This window comes from Pararge aegeria, chromosome 10, assembly GCF_905163445.1.
Source record: "Pararge aegeria chromosome 10, ilParAegt1.1, whole genome shotgun sequence".
NCBI lineage: Eukaryota > Metazoa > Arthropoda > Insecta > Lepidoptera > Nymphalidae > Pararge > Pararge aegeria.
This window is the reverse complement of record NC_053189.1, coordinates 3,852,923-3,872,563: the sequence shown is the minus strand read 5'-3', so window position 1 is coordinate 3,872,563 and position 19,641 is coordinate 3,852,923. Positions and strand designations below refer to the sequence as shown.

Genomic DNA, 19,641 nt, shown 5'->3' with positions numbered 1-19,641 from the left:
ATCTGTCCACCTCATTTGGGGTTGCCAATTTAATTTGGATTTATAATACTGCCATATGCATAACAGATTAACCTGCTAACATCTTGAACTGCATCATAACTTACCACCAGATGAGAATGCAGTTAAAGGCAATAATAATAGGTGTAATTAGATGGGCAATACTTACAGCTGGCTTTCACCAGACGCTCCTGGCACAATTTAATGAACTGCTTTTGTCGTCGGCTTGCCAGTCGGGCAGAGAAGACTAAATTAATTGTATTGTGGTCAAACCGTAAACAAATTTGAAGGGAATACTCAAACATCTTTTAGTAATCGACCAGTTAGTGAAAATCTCCGCTGGTGTAGGTATCATGACTTGCCTAAGTTCGAAGTGAAAGAGGCATGCAATAACATGTCAGCATACAAGATGCCTGTGTAATGACATCGGTAATAAACTGTTCGCGCCTCCTTCCATTATATTCATATGAGACCAGATGGCAGCGAGGCGGACTTGATCTTACGTCGCTTTCATACAGCCTTACTTTCGCCAACGTGCAGTATTTTGAAATTAAGATTAAAAGATCAATGCTATGATACGTTATAATAGTCAATAGTCAATAGTCATTTATTCATAAATATTAATATTATACGTCACATAGTAATTATTAAATAATAAATTATATCATGCATCTTCACAATATTTTACTTTCCAAGAATTCATTATAACTGTAGAAAGCCTTACTAAACAATTACTACATATGACAAGGTAGTTCATAAAATATCCTCATTTATTAGCCCGTGGGCGTGTATCTGTGCGAGTGTTTTTGATGGTATCGTTTGACGGACTAAACTGGTCTACCTGACGGTAAGTGGAAATCCGTCGCCTATAATAAACACATCAACACTTGCAGGGTAGGAACCTAATTACACCGGCAACCACCTAACCCCCCTTCAGTCCGAACTCTGCTGATTGACTACATAAATGCTGCTTTGCGGCATACATAAGCATGGCAGTAGTTGGTGCTTCCCAGATGAGCTTTGTCATGAAAAGCTATTATTATACCATTACTATTACTAAAAATATGAGGCTTGTCTGCGATCTACTTCACGAGTAAATCATTAAGGTCCCTATTCACAATCCGTCGCAGCGATCGATTGCACGCTGATTGATTCCTTCAAATGGGTGTCTACACACGCAATCTGTAGCTGCTATCGGTCGCTTCGACGGATTGTGAATTGGGATATTTTTGTATGGTTATAATTGACGGACCAAGCATAAAGCCCACCTGATGGTATAAACAGAGAAAAACTTCGCAGGGCATGCAAGGAACACATCCTGCAACGTGCTGCACTGTGTCCAATAACCTGAGCCGTAGGTTCTAAGCATCACGTGCCTATATTTAACCCTTCAGACTGGAATACAGCATTGCAATAAGCTTGGTGGTAGTACTTCCCCGGACGAGCTATTTCCCAAAAAGCTCTACCACTACTACATGTTCTTCATCATTTGCATCGGGGCGTGCAATCTCAGAAAACTCTGCAAAAATAATTCCCCAGTCATTTACTTATGTAAATTGTAGATATAATGTGTCTGCCCCTTTCAGCTTTAAGTAATATAAAGCTGCAAGTAATGTAAACCAAGAAACTTGTGCAAGACGTAAGCGAGTGCACTTGCATGTGTAAACGCGCCAGTTTGCATGAGATATCCGAATTAATCGTCTACGATCTAGTATAGTAACCATTTGCGGCGACAATTGCGACAGTTAGCCCTAAACTGGACCTCTTCAGAGATTAGAAGTAATTATTAATTCCCACGAATAGCAACTCCCAATTTTGCATGACTCACGACTATTACATACCTACGCAGAGTAATGTACGTTGTATTAATTTTGATACTTTTTGTGTTGCTCAAAAAATGACCATTACTTCTTTACCATGGCAGTTATGTGGGCGTAAACAAAGATTTATTTTATTAGAACCCGTCACGCCTTAATTCCACGTGGGTGATATGTCCAAAATCCTGGTAGTGCATAGAGACCAATGTCTTCGAGCAGTGAATATTTGCTGATAATAACTTATGGCTCCAAAACATGGTCGCTCTATTTGCACTATAAGAGAGCTTTATTATATCTAATGACTCTTCATCGGGCGATGGAGAGAGCTATACTCACCAGAAATTACCAACCAGAGTTATCGATATAGTAACTAAAGTGGCTATCACCTAGTTAATAAAAGAACGTAAGTATGTTCAGTATGTCCTTTTGTATTTAGTGATAGCCCAGAAAGATTCCAACCGATTGAGCGTTTCGATACCTGAAATTCTACTCTACAGGGCATATATGAAATTCTACTCTACTAACAAAAGCGGAATAGCAAAAATATCATTAGATAGTTCTGTCCATACATATCGCTTTTGAAACTGATATGTGATTTAAATCGGAAATTGAAGGTTGAAATTCGACATGTGTTCTGTTCCCACGAAATTTCTCCCATATGCCTCGGTTGCATGGAAAATCCATACAAATTACACGTTTCAATACGCCACATGCTTTCTTATGCAAATGGCTGTTACACGTGAATGTTCCAGGGGTAAAACGACGCATGTCTAGTGAAATCCAATAACTAGTTGACTATGGCAAATTACGTTTTACATCGAGCAGAAACCGTAAAAACATAATTTATGGATTCATAAAAGTTTTATTAACATGTATATAAAATCGGGTAGGTCCTTGGTGTTATAGAATTGCCTACCAAGACAACTTATCCATTAGTAGTGGGGAAAAGATCCACGTAATCTTTTTTTCTTTAACAGTTCGCCTTCTCAGTACTGCAATCTCAAGCTCTCTCGCACCTGACAGTGAATGAAGAAAGAATAAGAATGAAATATTTAATAAAATAGAGCAATAGTATTTTAGCGGCGCAATAGCTAAAATCTGTATAAGATTACTACTTACGATAGCGCCATTATAGCTCCGCAGCAGCTCGCAGGGCTTCGTTGTCATCATTTGCTGAAATAAAATATTTTTAGTAATATAATATTGATGTTCGAAAGGATCAAGTACTGAGTATTTTGCCGGTTTCTTCTCGGTAGATTCTACCGCCAACACAAGTGGGTGATGCATTACAAATTAACAAAACTTAACTTTTAAATTTTGAGTTATACAACCCCAAAATTGATTTAACTCCTGTTGTAAATTATACACGTGCTAATTGGAATTGGGTATGAATAATTTCAAACATATTTTCGTCCTCCTCCGACCTTCCAATATCATTGTTTTTTGTTCTTTTGATGTTTTGATTGATCGCTATAAAAACGTGGACCTCTCAGTCCGATCACGTTTGTCGAGTATTATGGGTGACGTTTCAATTAGTACACGTTCTGATGACCTTTGTATGATTGTCGCGTAGACATCAATTGTGACAGTGGCGACAATACAAAGCTTTTCTTATCTTTCATCATCATCATCAGCACCCATTAGAAAACTTGTCTTTGAGAATGTTATGGAGCACTCTTAGGCATGCAGGTTTCCTAATCGATGTTTTTGTAATCGCAGCGTTCGCCACTGCACCAGTGAAGCAAAATGGTTAAATCTTTAGATTCGCACTCTGTATGTAAAACTCTTGGCAACCGTAGTACGGTGACACGATGAAATTACGGTCAAAACCTACCAGAGCACGTCACACCTTGGTGCAATTCACACACGGCAGATGTGAAACTCCTTAGAAGTAGTTAACTAATCTAAGTAGTAAACTATCTCTCATAGTGATGATTATCAAGTTATTAAGATAAATGCTGGTATATTATTCTCATTTGACAAGATATGTGGCCGCTCATTGCCACTTCAGATTCGCGACTCGCTAATCTATTTTAGTAACTCTAGCTCTCTTCTACGGATCTCCTCATTACTGATTGGTTCCCGTAGAACTACTCCTAGCATAGCTCTTTCCATCGCCCGCTGAGTGACTTCGAGTCTTCTTATGAGGCCCATATTAACCGACCACATTTCAGATCTGTAAGACATCACTGGTAACACAAACATTGGTCTTTGGTATCAATGCTTACCCTCCGCTGTGCTATGTCTTTTAACAACGTACCCAGGAACTCCCACTCCCACAGCTCTAGCCACTGCGTCAGAGAGGCTGACAATATGACGTAATAAGTCTCAATAGGTGCTAACAAGACGTCGTTAGCGTCGGGCACAGAGCCCGAGCTTGTCGGCACGTGGCCGGCGAGTTTCTGACCGCTGCTCTATTGATTTCACCTTCACTCAATACAAATGTATCGAGCTATTTTGTTGAATACTAATTCAAACGTTGACTCTTTTAAGAAGATATCTCCTTTAAATGTATATTTTTTCTAGATAACTAGGTAAATTTACTTCCGCAAAGTAATTGAAGTATGCGAGGCGACATCAAGGGAAATTATTTTATAACAAATTATCGAAAGAAATCTTTGAGACGTCCCTCAATAAGTTCAAAGGTTATGTTAAAAGTAAGCTTATTCAAATCCCATTAAAATATTAAGGATAATAATTTATAAAGGACAAAAAAGCTTGGGTAGGTATTGCTCTTACATCGTAGCTAATTACCCACCCATTAAAGATTGCTTTAGCAATGCTTTAGAATCTGTATTTGTACCTAAATCCTGCTTCTATACAATTTTATTATTCGCTTAATCCCGGCCTTAAATATAATTCTCTTAAAAAATTGGATAAGGTATCTTTCGTATTATTACTATTGGATATAATTAGGCGAGCGTGATAGAATTTTGTAACGGTATACGTCCACCGTCTAATGAGGTTTCAAGATTTGGACGCGAATATCGACAAATAAATCGCATAAACAACGTTTGTTTTACGCGGAACGTGATGATCGCATCAGCGAACATTGGTGAGCAACAACGGTGGATCGGCTGATTTGCTGTATCATCGCTGACTATAATGTTGAAATGCATTCTGACAAAAGAAAAGTTCTGTTTATTTTTGAATTATAATATTTATTTAATGAACCTATAGATCAACTGAGTATTTGTAACCTACTACAATTGCATTATTTTGGTTTTTTAAAAATAAATTCTCAGCGCCCCTAGGAAGTCGACATTGTCTACCACCCTGGTAGTGACGAGAGAGCACTTCAAGCCTTCGTTCCGGTTTTATCTCTAGAATATGATAAGAATCTGTAAATTCCATTATTTGAAAAGCATGAAGGGGTATGAGCTCAGATTACTCCTATGCTAGAGGAGATGTGCCAAAAATCAACCTCGATTTTATTCTCTTACAAAGGGAAAAAACTACTTTCCTAAACAAGGCCCCCGTTCAATATTACAAGTATCATCAATAGCTATAACAGTCCACTGCTGGACTAAAGGCCTCTCCCAACGGAAGGGTTTGTCCATAATCGCCACGCTGTGGCAGTCGAGTAAGTGGTCGCATTAGATGGTAGTAGCACAGAGGATGCTGCTGTCCGTTCTCCGTTATATTCCCTCAGTTGCCTTGTACTTACGACATCTGCGGGAAGAGGGGTTGTGACAATAGGATTCTGATCTGCCGTCACCACATGGCATACAGGCATATTATTTATATGTTAGTTCCCCCTATTTGGATATTGTCTACATTCGTGCGCCTATCCCACGGACAGTGTATAAAAATGTGGGAGACTGGACAATTCCAGTAGATTCTTCTATGCTCGAAGGTTATGCGAGTGATGCATCTAGGGATCTGTTTCGGATGATAATCTTGAAAACGGCAGCCGAAAAAAACATATCGTCAACAGTGACGAGCCACGTTTCGTCCTTACCGCGCCCCATGCTAATCGGCGCAAAGTCAACGTCACCTGCGATCAATACGGCCGCAGCACGTGCCCGGGCGACGGGCATTGTATGCCCGATGAGTTGCCACGGGACGCGGCGCACATGCGAAACGTGCCGGAGCGACCCATGTGATCGCTTTGCGTTCAATAACCACGGCCGATTGGTGACGAAAACACTAAATGATCATCATCCTCAGTCTATTTTATGTCCCTCTGCACGGATAACATGTGCAGCAGACATTATTTTTCCCGACAATAGGACCAAATTATATCTTCTCTCCAAGCATTGGCGCACGTGTGGAAATAATATCCAAATTATATACGAGTATAAACGGGGGTAAACTCCTATTCCCAGTTGCTGTGCTTTGGTAGGGGTACACGTAAATTGTACCCCTCGTCAGGGGATGTATATAATCTAGGATATAATTTTAGCCTAGCCTTGCAGGGGATTATAATGTAAATTCCAATTCTAAGCAAATGGCAAAGTTGAGTATTGTAAATCAATATCTGCGCAAGAAGCCTTCGGAAATTAATTGCCATTGAGGATTGTCGCCGGTTGCAATTAACTTTGTGGACAGCGTTTTCCTGAACCATAAATCCTTACTACCAGGAAACCACATCCGTAACGAAACGTACGTCTCGATTTATCTCATTAAATCATACACGTAACTTAGGAGTTACGAACTCTTAACTCCGGAGGTAACATGATATTGATTTATTATTTTCTATACTAAATGTTCATTTTATTTTGGTTATATTATTTTGTTTTGGTTTATTTAATATTTGCTGTAACCACGGATAGCGCAGTAGGTAAGGCTTAAAGTTCTTGTTCGGAGAGGGCACGTAGCTCTAACTTTTCAGAGTTGTGTGCGTTTTTATTAAGCATTTCAAATACTTGCTTTATGGGTAAAGGAAATCTGCATGCATAAGAGTATTAATAACGTTCCGCACTTGCACAGCGTGAACGGCCTAAACTCTTTTCAGTCTCGTTAGAGTTTGGACCTTTTTAGGGTTTTTTATAGGCCCCAAAATTAAATTTTTCCAATTTCAAACATCGATAATTCTCATTTTTTCAAAGGAACAATTAAATATGACGACGATATGGAAGAAGGAATATTAGTTTCGTATATGTTTTACTTTAACTAGGTGAACCAATTTGGATCTGATGATTTTCCATCGATAGGTTATGCCTTTTGCTCGCATATAAATTAATTGAATTTGTGATGATGAGATGGAGGACGGAACTCCGCTTTTTGAACCTTAATTCAATGAACTTTATAAGTTTCAGCTATTGCTGTATGATAGGCTTATTGCTGGTTTGGTTTATTTTAAACATCATCCGACATCTGCTCACATCTTTTGCACTTTTCTCAATCATATTATGCTAGATCAGTTCTTAATGTATTCCGCCTTTTGTATTCTACTTCTGTCTTTGTATTTGTATTGTTTTTTTATTTTCCTAACTTCATTGTGGTGTACAAATAAAGAGTTAAATAATAATAATAATAAAGTACCAGTGATCGGTTCACTACCGTTGTCGGTAAGGATTTAATGATCGATAACATTTTGCATTTTGCTACTACTACCACGTTTAACAATATCTTAACTGCCAGTTTTAGGGTTGTACGAATTTAAAGGAACTATGACGTTAAAAAAATTAGCTGCCAATTTTATTGTACTATGACATTATTATATCGAAAATCATGAAAACCATTACCGTCGTCGAGATTTGTCAAACATAAAATTATTTGGAGGTTAACGGGCTAACCTGTTAGACCTTTAATTAGGGGTATGACAGTTATATTAAACCTATCAGTTTCTGCGTGACATCGTAACGGAACGCAAAATTGTTTGGCGGTAGCGTGGGAACTAGCCACGGCCGAAGCCTCCGACCAGAAAAAAAAATCCTATAATAGACCCATGTCCAACATCAGCATTGGCAGTAGGTAGATATGATAGATAGATATCTCAAACTACCACTTCGACATCTTACACCACTCTAAAAACTTTCTAGTGCCGCCCCTAGATACAATGTAGTAAACGTAATCGGTTACGAGTGAAGTAATTCATAATCGATTACGTTGCCCGCTGTTTACGCCATTACCACGTTCAACAATGTTCTGAACTGCTGGCTCTAGGGTGCTTAACGCAGTTGTTAATGGCATCTAAACGGCTCATTTTCGCCGCGCGCCTGCAGCGAGTGTTGCAAAAAGGCGTCATTAGGTGCGACTTGAAGTCACGGCAATATCGGACATTGTAGGGTTTAGAAAAACGAAGACCCGATGTCGCGTGGCTATCCTCGAAGCATGACAATGTTGCATTTTGAGTTACGGCATTTACCGGGCTGTTTTCTCCTGACAGTTTCTACTGCTGTCTCTTCATATACATGGTTTCTCTAATACATATTCTATTGTCAGTATAGTATTTCTTCTCTACTAAATAATGAACAAAACTTTTTTCGTTTTTCGTCTATTTGGTAGTAGATGATAGCCCAGTGGTTAGTACTTCGACTTCACTTTCGGGGCCGAGTTCGAAGCCCAGCACCTCTAACTTTTCGGAGTCATGTGCATTTTAAGTAATTAAAATATAATTTGCTTCAACGGTGAAGGAAAACATCGTGAGGCCTGCATACCTGAGAGTTCTCCATAATGATCTCAAAGGCGTGTGGAATCCTCCAATCCGCACTAGGCCAGCTTGGTACGGGCTAAGCCCTTCTCATTGTAGGGGAGACCCGTGTCCTGTAATGGGCCGGCAATGGGTCTTTATAATGAATGAATGAATGAAATGAATGATAATGATAATGATATGATGATGATATGTAGCGGAATGAATTATGGACCCCTTAAGATAAAGCTCGTAACAAACTGAAGTTGTTATATACCAGTGCCTCTTATTTATAACTGTTGCCTTTGTTTCCAGGTATATTCACCGTGATGTGCTACAACGTGCTCTGCGACAAGTACGCGACCAGACAGATGTACGGCTACTGCCCTAGCTGGGCGCTGGAGTGGGACTACAGGAAAAAGGGCATCCTCGATGAGATCAGACATTACTCAGCGGACATCATCAGTTTACAGGTGGCTGTCAAATATAATAATTAAAATAATAATAATAACTAGCTGACCCGCGCAACATCGTCTGCACCAAATCGGTTATTACCGGAAAACACGAATAAATTACATTTTCTAAAAATGAATCCCAGCTAGATCGATTTATCGCCCCCGAAACCCTCCGTATACTAAATTTCATGAAAATCGTTGGAGCCGATTCTGAGATTCCAATTATATATATACAATAATTGCTCGTTTAAAGATATCAGATATATCTTTATTTAATCACAAAAACGTATAAATTTCATTAGTGTGAAGCCCTGTCTGTATAATGATGAATAATTATAGCGGAACGTCACTGAGTTATACGCTGTTTGTTCAGCACCTACGTCGTATTTTTTTTTATATACTATTAATTGACGGACCAAGTTGATGGGCCACCTATTGAGGGTAAGTGGAAAACCATTGCATTTAAACAGAGCAACACTTGGGCATGCAAGGAACACGTTCTGCAACGTGCTGCGTCCATCAATCTGAGCCATAAGATGTTAATTGTAAATTACCCCGGCAACCGCCTCCTATCAAAAGCCTCGTTACTGAATTTCCTTCATACATAAATTTTTCTTCATACCTAAAGCAGATTAAAAAACTCAAAATCAATCTCTTAAACGATTATAACATTATCTCAAAGTCGCGAGTAAAAAGTGCTACTAAGACTAATGTTTGGATGGTATAAAAAATGATACTTTAGTCTCAAACGTCAATCAATTCATAACTTTGATGGAGTACTGTGTAATGACGTGAAGCAACAAAAAGAGTCCGAGCATTCTTTCCCAGCTCAACCATGCAATGCGGTTCATTAATCTGGACATTGTATCCCATTAAAGAAGTCATCAATGTCGAAAGGTAAACGCGTATTCACGAGTTGTATGAGACTTAACAACAATACTTGACCGCTGACTCGACTGTAAGGCGCATTGATCTTATGGGTATGAAATAATAAATCCACGACCAAAGCATACTTCCTTATCCCCTGGTTAGTTATACCCATGGAATAAGAACGTACAGAATCCAGGAGTACATTCTGTACAAAAACAGTAAAAACGCCCCGCGCACGTCTCACTTCACAACCGCGTAATGTTGCTAGCCATGCGAATGTTTAGAACATTAGAGGTAAAATAATGACTGTTAACTGCTAAATGATATGAAGTTCAACTTCGTTCGAGAAACACTACTAAAGTGGAGTTTTTTTTTATGCATTAATATAGGTCTTGTAAATGTATGTTTTTAATTATGTGGTTATAGCTTAAGATGTCCTGCCCTGGTCAATAGAACATCTCTCAAAACTATACCCACAGTACAGGGCAGTAGGTAAAGTCAAAGCCCATTCGTTAAAATAATTATCCAAGTTTAAACGTGTCCTCTTAGAAAGCATGTAGGTACCAGTGGTTACCTCTTATTTCTTGTAACACCATTGGATCACTGAATGAAAAATTAACCGGTGTTTTCATTGATTTTATCAGAAATTCTTAACAGGAATGCGTAGTAGACAACTGTGAAATGTATGGAGATTTATGGTTTGTTGCGAGTTTCGATTCGAAATAATTATGTTTTAAAAAAAGCCTCTCAGTGCATTTAGTTGGAATTTCTCAAAATCCCAGAAACTTCGCACCGAGTCCTAAGTTTCTGGCTCCTTCTACTTGTAGGTAGGTAGTAATCATCGCTTATTGTAGTATTTTAATTAAAAAGAGCACTCGCTTCCTTACTAATATTATAAATACTAGTAATAATATTATAAATACATAATATAATATTATATATAGAAAGTATGTTTGTTTAGGACAAACAGTCCTTCCTTCACGCCCTACCTAAGCAACCAATCAAATAGATTTTTGCATAGAGTTAGATTAAAGAACGGAGAGTAACATATTATCCCAGCAAAACAAATAGTTCCCGAGGGATTTGGATAAAAGTGGACAAAGAAAGTGGGTAATGGCTAGTTAGGATTATATTTCTGAAACAAGAGCGTCAACATTAAAATAATAAAGATTTAAAGCTATGGTAGCAATACACCAGAGCACCTATTTACTCGTTTTTTTTCAATTACAGGAAGTCGAAACGGATCAATTCTATGCTTTTTTTCTGCCGGAGTTAAAACAGGATGGCTACGATGGTATATTTTCGCCCAAATCACGCGCAAAGACAATGTCCGAATCGGAACGGAAGTACGTCGATGGATGCGCTATTTTCTTCAGAACTTCAAAGTGAGTTCAACATCCTGTTTATCACCTACCACGGGGAACAGGCTTCTTGACACTGAACTTAGTTAATTTATTGGATTCCCACTACTGGAAAATGTTTCTGTGATGAGCATGAATGTTTTTCAGAGTCTGGGTGTTTATATGTATATTGCTATTTATTTATGTATATTATTCATAAAAATATTCATCAGTCATCTTAGTACCCATAACACAAGCTACGCTTACTTTGGGGCTAGGTGGCGATGTGTGCATTGTCGTAGTATATTTATTTATTTTATTGGAACTCATACCACACAAAGCCGTACCAAAACCCTTACCCTTACCAAAGCTCATATAGTTTAGGTTAGGTAAAGGTAATCCATAATATAATCAACAATGATTGAGATGAATGAGAATTCCAATACTATAATCGACAGCAATGTGTTAATATATTTTTAGCACAGTTAATTCGCATAACCCTATAACTTAAATATTGGAGAATACATTCTTCTAATATTTTGTTGAGCCTACAAACAAGTACATATATGAATGCTGCGCCCGAAAGTTATAATAGATCTAATCCAAAAACCTTTAGATGACAGATTGATTTCAGTAGTGCAGTCTGCTAGACTTTACACGCCTTTAAGAATATTCTTGAGACCATGCAGGTTCCGCACTATTTTAAAGCAAGTAATATTTGATAAGCGGTGATAGCCCAATGGGTAGGAGCTGGTCTTCACCGACCGAAGGACCGAGTTCGAATCCACACACCTTAAGTCAAAAAAAAATTTATTTAGGCCCATACGTGGCACTTTCTATTGAGAATTACACGGTAGTAAGATGATGGCGATAACCATATACTTACGTAAACTTAAAACTAAAACTGCGAGGGTTCCAAACGCGTCCTGGTCTAAGAAGAAGCCCACAACACTTAGCCGTGTGTTTTTTTTATTGTTATCACCATCTTACATTGTCATTTTGAATTATTAGAACAGCAACCTAGTTAGAGCAATAATTTACACCCAAGCTATTTTATCAATAACGTAGTCATTTATACTGTTGGGAAAATTACGCTTAATTTGCTATACTTTGCCTGCTCGCCCCAAGAATCTGTATGGTGTAATTTATAATTCTTATACTCCACACCAAACAGATCTTCGGCAATGTACCCTCTTCGCACGTTTCGCTCCGAAACCGGAGCATCCTCAGATGTTAACAATTAAATTGAATTAGAGAAATTATAAATTACACCATATAGATTCTCCTGGTTTTCGCGGTTTCGCGGAGTATATCAAATTAAGCTTAATTTTCATAATATCATGGATTTCCGCATAGCATCCTTCTTCTATCCATAATTTATACTATACTTTACTGCTATGTTTTTATTTCCACAGATTCACCTTAGTAAAGGAGCACCTTATTGAATTCAATCAACTAGCTATGGCGAACAGCGAAGGTTCAGACAACATGTTAAATCGGGTGATGCCAAAGGACAACATCGGCTTAGCTGCATTATTAAAAACAAAGGATGCGGCATGGGACAATGGTGAGGGACAAAAGCTCAACTGGCTATTCCTTTTCCTTTTTTTTTTTTAAGAAAATATGGTTTTAAATTCACAGCAGGAACACTTTAACGGAATTTGACACTATATAAGTGTCAAATTCCGTTAAAATGTATTTATTACCTACTTGTATTTATAGAAGTATTAGCTTATTAACACGAGTTAGGCCGCATTTTTTTTGTCTTATTTGGACTGAATTTATAGTAAAAGTTACTAAAACTGATCAGTCAACTAAAGTGACTAGGTATTAAAGGTTGCGAATTGGCTTAGTATGATAATTGGAAACAAAAACGCAAAATGTTATAGTCGCCAAGAAGAAGCCGGTTGAGTCGAATATAAATAACAACCAAAAACCTGGTGCTAAAACTAAAGTTTTGCATGTCGTGTGGGTATCTGTGTGTGTGTGTGTGTGTGTGTGTGTGTGTGTGTGTGTGTGTGTGTGTGTGTGTGTGTGTGTGTGTGTGTGTACTATACACTATGACATATTTGAAATCCAACATGGACGCCACTATAAAATGGCGAATTGCATTCCTTTTTCAAAACTACTTCAAAATGGTATCAAATAGCTTGACTAGTTGAATAATCTAAACTCTATAAAGTGGAGGTTTTTTAAATTTGAATTTTGTTTTCAGCGTTTAACGATCTATCCGGGATACCTACGGACCCGTCGACCCTAGCACAACCAATTCTAGTATGCACGGCGCACATACACTGGGACCCTGAGTTCTGCGACGTGAAATTGATCCAAACCATGATGCTGAGCAACGAATTGCGGTCTTTATTGGACGACTCTGCCAGAACGCTGCGTATGTCCGGCCAGAAGGAAAATGTACAGTTATTGCTATGCGGCGATTTCAACTCGCTACCTGATAGCGGTAAGATATTTTATCTTAGATATATCTTTTGTTTTTTTTTGTCGTATTAATTTGCAGATTGTCCATCTGATGGAAAGTGAAAAAAACATCGCCTGTAAACGGAGCAACAATTCGCAAGGCGTGCCAGGAACACGTACTGCTACCCGTGTCCATGAACCTGGTGTAGGTGTTTAGCCTCGTGAGCCCGTAATAACGTCTGCAACCACGCCCTTTAGACCGGAACACAGCATTGCAAAGACGCTTTGCGTCAAACTACTAGTTCTTGCCTACCCTTCGGGAACCGTACGTTTTTGACATAACACCGGGATAAAAAGTATGCCCTTGTGCTTCTCCAGACTATAATCTATCTTTTGCTATATTACATCGGCTACGGAATATACGGGAATGAACCGGAACCAACCAGGTCGGACGGTATTCCGTGCAGCCATGGACAAGAATTTTAAAAACTGACTGCTGACCTTCGGTAATGGAAAGGCTTTTAAGGAAGAAGAAGGCAAACGTGCTTATTACCTACTCCTCATTATCACTTACATATGATTGATTGACAAAAAATAATGTTATAAACAAACCTCTTTTTAATGGACTGTACACTTGCGGGTTTACCATTAACCTTTCGGCTATCGCGCCGATCTCTTTACCCGACATTTAAACATAAAAGGTTTCGTTTTCTCGAACCCTTTTAAACCAACTTCATAAAGGGGGGCGCTTATAAAATAAATAAAAAAATGTAAATATACTACGACAATACACACATCGCCATCGAGCCCCAAAGTAAGCGTAGCTTGTTTCATGGGTGCTAAAATGACGGATTAATATTTTTATGAATATAAAACACAAATACTTATAAAATACATATAAACACCCAGACACTGAAAAAAAATAACTACACAGACATTTTCCAGTTGTGGGAATCGAACCCACGGCGTTGGACTCAGAAAGCAGGGTCGCTCCCACTGCGCCAATCGGCCGTCTAATATTTTGTTTGTTTAATTTTTTACTAATTTCAATATCTCCGTGCGATCTAAACCGATGTCGATATCTCTCGACTCAACTCAACAAACTCGAGCGTCGGCTGAACACGTGAATACGGATATCCCTTACTTCATTTCAAAGTTATTATGGAGGTTCCGTCACAGACTACCAGTATAATGTTGATTTGGAGAAGATCTGTTAAAGTTTATCGGAAATGGACAACAGAACACTTAAACTTTTCTCTTTAGTACACAACCAAAAAACGACTTACAAAAAGACAGCATCATCCCACCTCCGACCGTGAGGAATAAACTAGTGATTTCGATATAGACCATTTTAAATTTTGCTCGCATGGAAAAAGAAATATAACTTTATATGGAGATATTGTTAATAGATACCTAATACAAATAGGCATTTTGTTATAAATGGTTAGGTACAAATAGGTGTAAACGTTTAGGTAAATCAAATCTTATTTTCAAATACATTAGCTCGGTCGAAGACTTACAACCGAATAATTGTTAATAAGTTTTTAGTTGCATAATATAACTTAATCAAGACACACGATAGTGTGTCAGCCAAGGTCCAGCCTAGAATAAGGAACTGGCGACACAGTTACAGACTACAGTGTATTACAACTAACCATAAATTATACTATTTCCGTCAGACGGGGAGAAAATAGAGAACCCCTCTTTTTAATCTTATATTGAAGGGGATCGGCATTGGCCAATCTACACTCGATTAAGCAGACGCAGTGGGCAGCGAGTAGCGACCCTGCTCTCCGAGACCAAGACTGCGGGTTCGATTCCCACAATTGGAAAATGTTTGTGTGATGAACATGAATGTTTTTCAGTGTCTGTGTTAGTTTTATATATATAATATAAGTATTTATGTATATGAATCATAAAAATATGCTCATCATATTAGTATCTATAACACAAGCTACGTTTACTTTCCGGGTAGATGGCGATGTGTGTAATGTCGTAGTATTTTTATTGAATTATTTTATTTATTTATTGGCCACCCCTAAGAGGAAATCTCCTCAAAGAGAGAAGATTAAAAATTGAGTCTACTTATCAGGTGTGATCGAGTTCCTATCAGCGGGACGGGTATCGTCGGAGCATCGGGATTTCAAGGAGCTAGGTTACGCGGGGTCGCTGCGGCGCATGCCGGGCTCAGAGCACGAGTTCACGCACAACTTCAAACTGGCCTCCGCGTACAGCGAAGACATCATGCCCTACACTAACTACACGTGAGCACAATTAGTACCTACTCTAGAGCAAAAGAAAACAATCGAATAATAACTTAATAATATATAACTCTATGCGAACTAAAAAGAAGATAAGAAATTAATAATATTTAATTATTATCAGGTACTCTAGAATAAGTTGGACAAATCCTAATAATTCATTAGTCATATGTGCATATAGTATATGATCATCATTAGCAATCCATTACTAACCCACTGTAGGAATCTCCTGCCAGAATGGGAAGATTTTCGGCCATATTCCATTCACACGACTTTGAGAAAATTATGGAGAACTTTCAGGAATGCAAGCTTCCGTCGTTCATTATAATTTTCTTCGCCGGTAAAGAAACTCATATTCGGGCAAATTTGGTTGGGTGAGCCCTTTTGTACAGCGGTGGACTGTTAGGCTAGGCTATGATGATATAATGCATGTATGCTCGAATCCCAGCACCTCTAACTTTTCTAAGTTATGCGCGTTTTAAGCAATAAATTCAAATTCAAAATTTCTTTATTCATGTAGGTCTATCACAAGCGTTCATACATATTTATTTACATAATTGTGAATGGTGATAGCTTCGTTCGCCAACTTAAACCTAAAGATACGAGGGTTCCAAACGCGCCCTGGTCTAAGAATAACCCACAACAAACTTAGCCGGGTAATTTTTTATTTTTCATCACCATCTCAAGGTAAATTAATATTAAGCTATGAAATTAGAGCAATTCACACCCAAGCTTTTTATAGTTTAAGTAATAATTATAATAGAATTTTTCTTCAAGCTTACGTTTTATATAAACTTTGAACTTATTGAGAGACATCTCAAGGATTTCATTCGGTAATTTGTTATGAAATAATATAATATCAACTTCTCATTGTGGAAAGAGACTCATGCCATGTAGTGGGCCGGCAATGGGTTGATATGATGATGACCTGCCTTATGCTACTGCTGCCGCTAGAGAAGAGTGGGGTAAGTCCAGCGAGCACGACCTCCTTGAGACCGGCACTGAGAATAATATACCTGCTACATGTTAGACAAAAACTCCGTACTACATGTATAAAAGTACAATGCATAACCAAGTCAATATTATAAGGTACAGTTTTATTTAAATGTATGCAACCTGTTTCAGATTCGACTTCAAAGGCATTATCGACTACATCTTCTATAGCAAGCAGTCGATGACACCTCTCGGGCTGCTGGGCCCGCTGTCGCAGGACTGGTTCCGCGAGCACAAGGTCGTCGGCTGTCCGCACCCGCACATACCCTCAGGTGAGCACCGACGCTGCATAATTGTCTCCGACCTCCTAATACAGCAACCGTAATTCATATACAGCCTGGCAGCTAAAATAATGCGTAATATTGGATAGAAGCAGGCGTTACTTTGCGGAAATCCATTATATATTATAAAAATTAAGCTTAATTTGCTACACTCCGCGAAAAGCAGGAGAATCTGTGTGGTGTAATTTATTATTTCTATAATCCTCATACTCCACACCAAACAGATTTTCGGCAATATACCCTCTACGCACGTTTCGCACCGAAACCGGAGCATCCTCAGGAGATGTTGACTTGAAATTGGCTTTAACAATTATTCATTGTAAAGTCAACATGCGAGCGAAACGTGCGTAGACGGTATATTGCCAAAGATCTGTTTGGTGTGGAGTATAAGGATTGAAGAAATTATAAATTACACCACACAGATTCTCCTGCTTTTCGCGGAGTATAGCAAATTAAGCTTAATTTTGATAATAATGCGAAATGCTAAAAAATTCTAGTGCAAAAATGGATTTAAGAACGTGCAAATCACCTTTTATTGCATCACAAATTCGTATAGCAACAAAAATATTTTATTTAAAGGAGCGGAGATTAACGATAACCTACCATCTGGTATAAAAGAAGTCAAATCTGTTTATTTTCAAGAAAAAAATAAAATTCTACTTTACAAATAATATGTCACTATAAGTCGATTCCAGTAAACGATTATCTTTGTTTTAGTGTTATATTTTTGCTCGGATTATTTGTGTAACTAGTGCATTTAATTTATACTACACTAGCTGTTGCCCGCGACTTCGTCTGCGTTTGATTTTGCTTTTAAAAATAAAATTGCGACTATAATTAAAGATCTAAGCTATCCTATCTCTTAAGTTGGACCAGACTGCTTACGGTGTGCCAATTTAATTTAAAATCGGTTTAGTAGTTTAGGAGTCCATCGCGGACAAACATCGTGACAGGAGATTTATATATATTAAGATGTAACGGAATTACGGAATACTGTTGAAGGGTGCATGACTGTGTATATTTCATAAGGAATCACCCTGTAAAAATATTAAATCAAAAGAAGCATATTTCCATGCAAACTAATTCAAAAGATTCCACCTTATTGAAGATTAAAGACCTACGCTAAGCATAGTACCTGACAGAAGTCGCTTGATTTTACTTTGCATGTGATGTTAGAGCTATATCTGATTTATTTCAGTAAAAGCTATGGCAATGATTAACTCAAAAACTATTAGCGTTTCGGTTTCACAGATAAGTCTCAGAGACGGTAAATAATGTACCTCTTAAAGCCTCGGTTTGCATTTACACGTTGTATATACCTTCTTTTATAGAGTTTTCGCAACATATTATGGTTTTAAGTTTAATGTTTTCTCTACTAAGCGTTGAGAAATAAAGATCTTAAGCTATCTGCCTTCTGGAGATATTGGATTAGATTGATTGTTACCATCAGGCGTTGATTTAACTGAATATTTTTCAGACCACTTCCCGCTGCTAGTAGAATTGGAGATGTCCCCGAGTTCAAGCAGCAACAGCAACGGCCTGATCGGGCGCAGGTAGCACGCGCAGCGCCAGCGGCACCAGCACAAGGGCCAACACCAACCAACACACAAACAACCACCACACAAACACCAGAAACCAAACAAACACCCCGACACGTGAGAGTGACGCCTACCAACTTTTAGTAAATTTATTGACTTGCGTTATTTGGGGGGCGCATTTTTGCTGATGTTTAGGATTGTTTCCTTTAATATATAGTTTACTGCGTACATACTGGTCGTGCCCAACTTCTAGTTTGTTCTGTGAAAGTATGCACACAGATTCATTGAGTGCAGATAGAAGTCATCGCTCCTTAACGTTGACTCGCTAAGGCAGCTCATTACCCGGAACTGAAACGCAAAAAGTAACACACAAGTGTTCAGTTAAAAACGCAATTTGTGCGAGACAGTTTAATAGAAAAAAAAAGAAACAATGCTTAAGAAAGACAGAACTCCAGTACGATACATGCGGATAAAATTATAGTTCAACGTAAACCCTTAATAAGTTAATAGATCTAATATTCCATCGCCCGCTGGCGAGTGAAGGAAGGTCTAGAAGTTCGGCCGACATTTTATATGTTGTTTTTAGCACAAAAAAACCTTCATATTCTAAAATGAAGGTTTTTTGAGGTAAACCATTATTTCGCATATCGCACTAATAAGTTTTTTTTAGTTTAGATATCAGAGTTTATTTTAATTACTCTTGTACAGTCAGCGTAATTATGATTTCAAAGATTCGTCTGTCAGGTTTATAATAAAAATAGTACAATTGTTTTACATAGCAATCATATTTTCAATGTTTATCGATACAGTAATTGTATTTATTACAAAACCTTCATCTATCTAAAATGCGCCCGTCGAAATTGTTAATATTCAAACGAAAATTCTAAATATAGTTAAAAATCAAATTATATACACTAAAAGTTGGTAGTTGTATCACAGTATTGTGCCTTTAGTACGAGTTTTCACACCTCAATATCGTAGATGCTTATCGTGTCACGTTTTATCAGATCAAAATGGACTCAATGTGACTTGTTTTAAAGCATAATTTTGTGTAATTTTAAAAAGCTACGAAATTTTCTATACTTAAAATCTATAGC

At 38.0% G+C, this 19,641-nt stretch overlaps 1 protein-coding gene across 1 annotated transcript in view; it reads left to right on the top strand.

Annotated features, from left to right (window-relative positions):
* Positions 1-19,029, top strand: part of LOC120626838 (CCR4-NOT transcription complex subunit 6-like) — a 31,925-nt gene extending 12,896 nt beyond the window's left edge. The window contains exons 2-8 of the mRNA XM_039894606.1: positions 8,707-8,864; positions 10,947-11,101; positions 12,472-12,623; positions 13,272-13,514; positions 15,564-15,735; positions 16,858-16,997; positions 18,484-19,029. Coding sequence (XP_039750540.1) covers positions 8,721-8,864; positions 10,947-11,101; positions 12,472-12,623; positions 13,272-13,514; positions 15,564-15,735; positions 16,858-16,997; positions 18,484-18,563 — 1,086 coding nt within the window. The 5' untranslated portion in view covers positions 8,707-8,720 and the 3' untranslated portion in view covers positions 18,564-19,029. The remainder of the gene's footprint in view (positions 1-8,706; positions 8,865-10,946; positions 11,102-12,471; positions 12,624-13,271; positions 13,515-15,563; positions 15,736-16,857; positions 16,998-18,483) is intronic.
* The last annotated feature ends 612 nt before the right edge of the window (positions 19,030-19,641 follow it).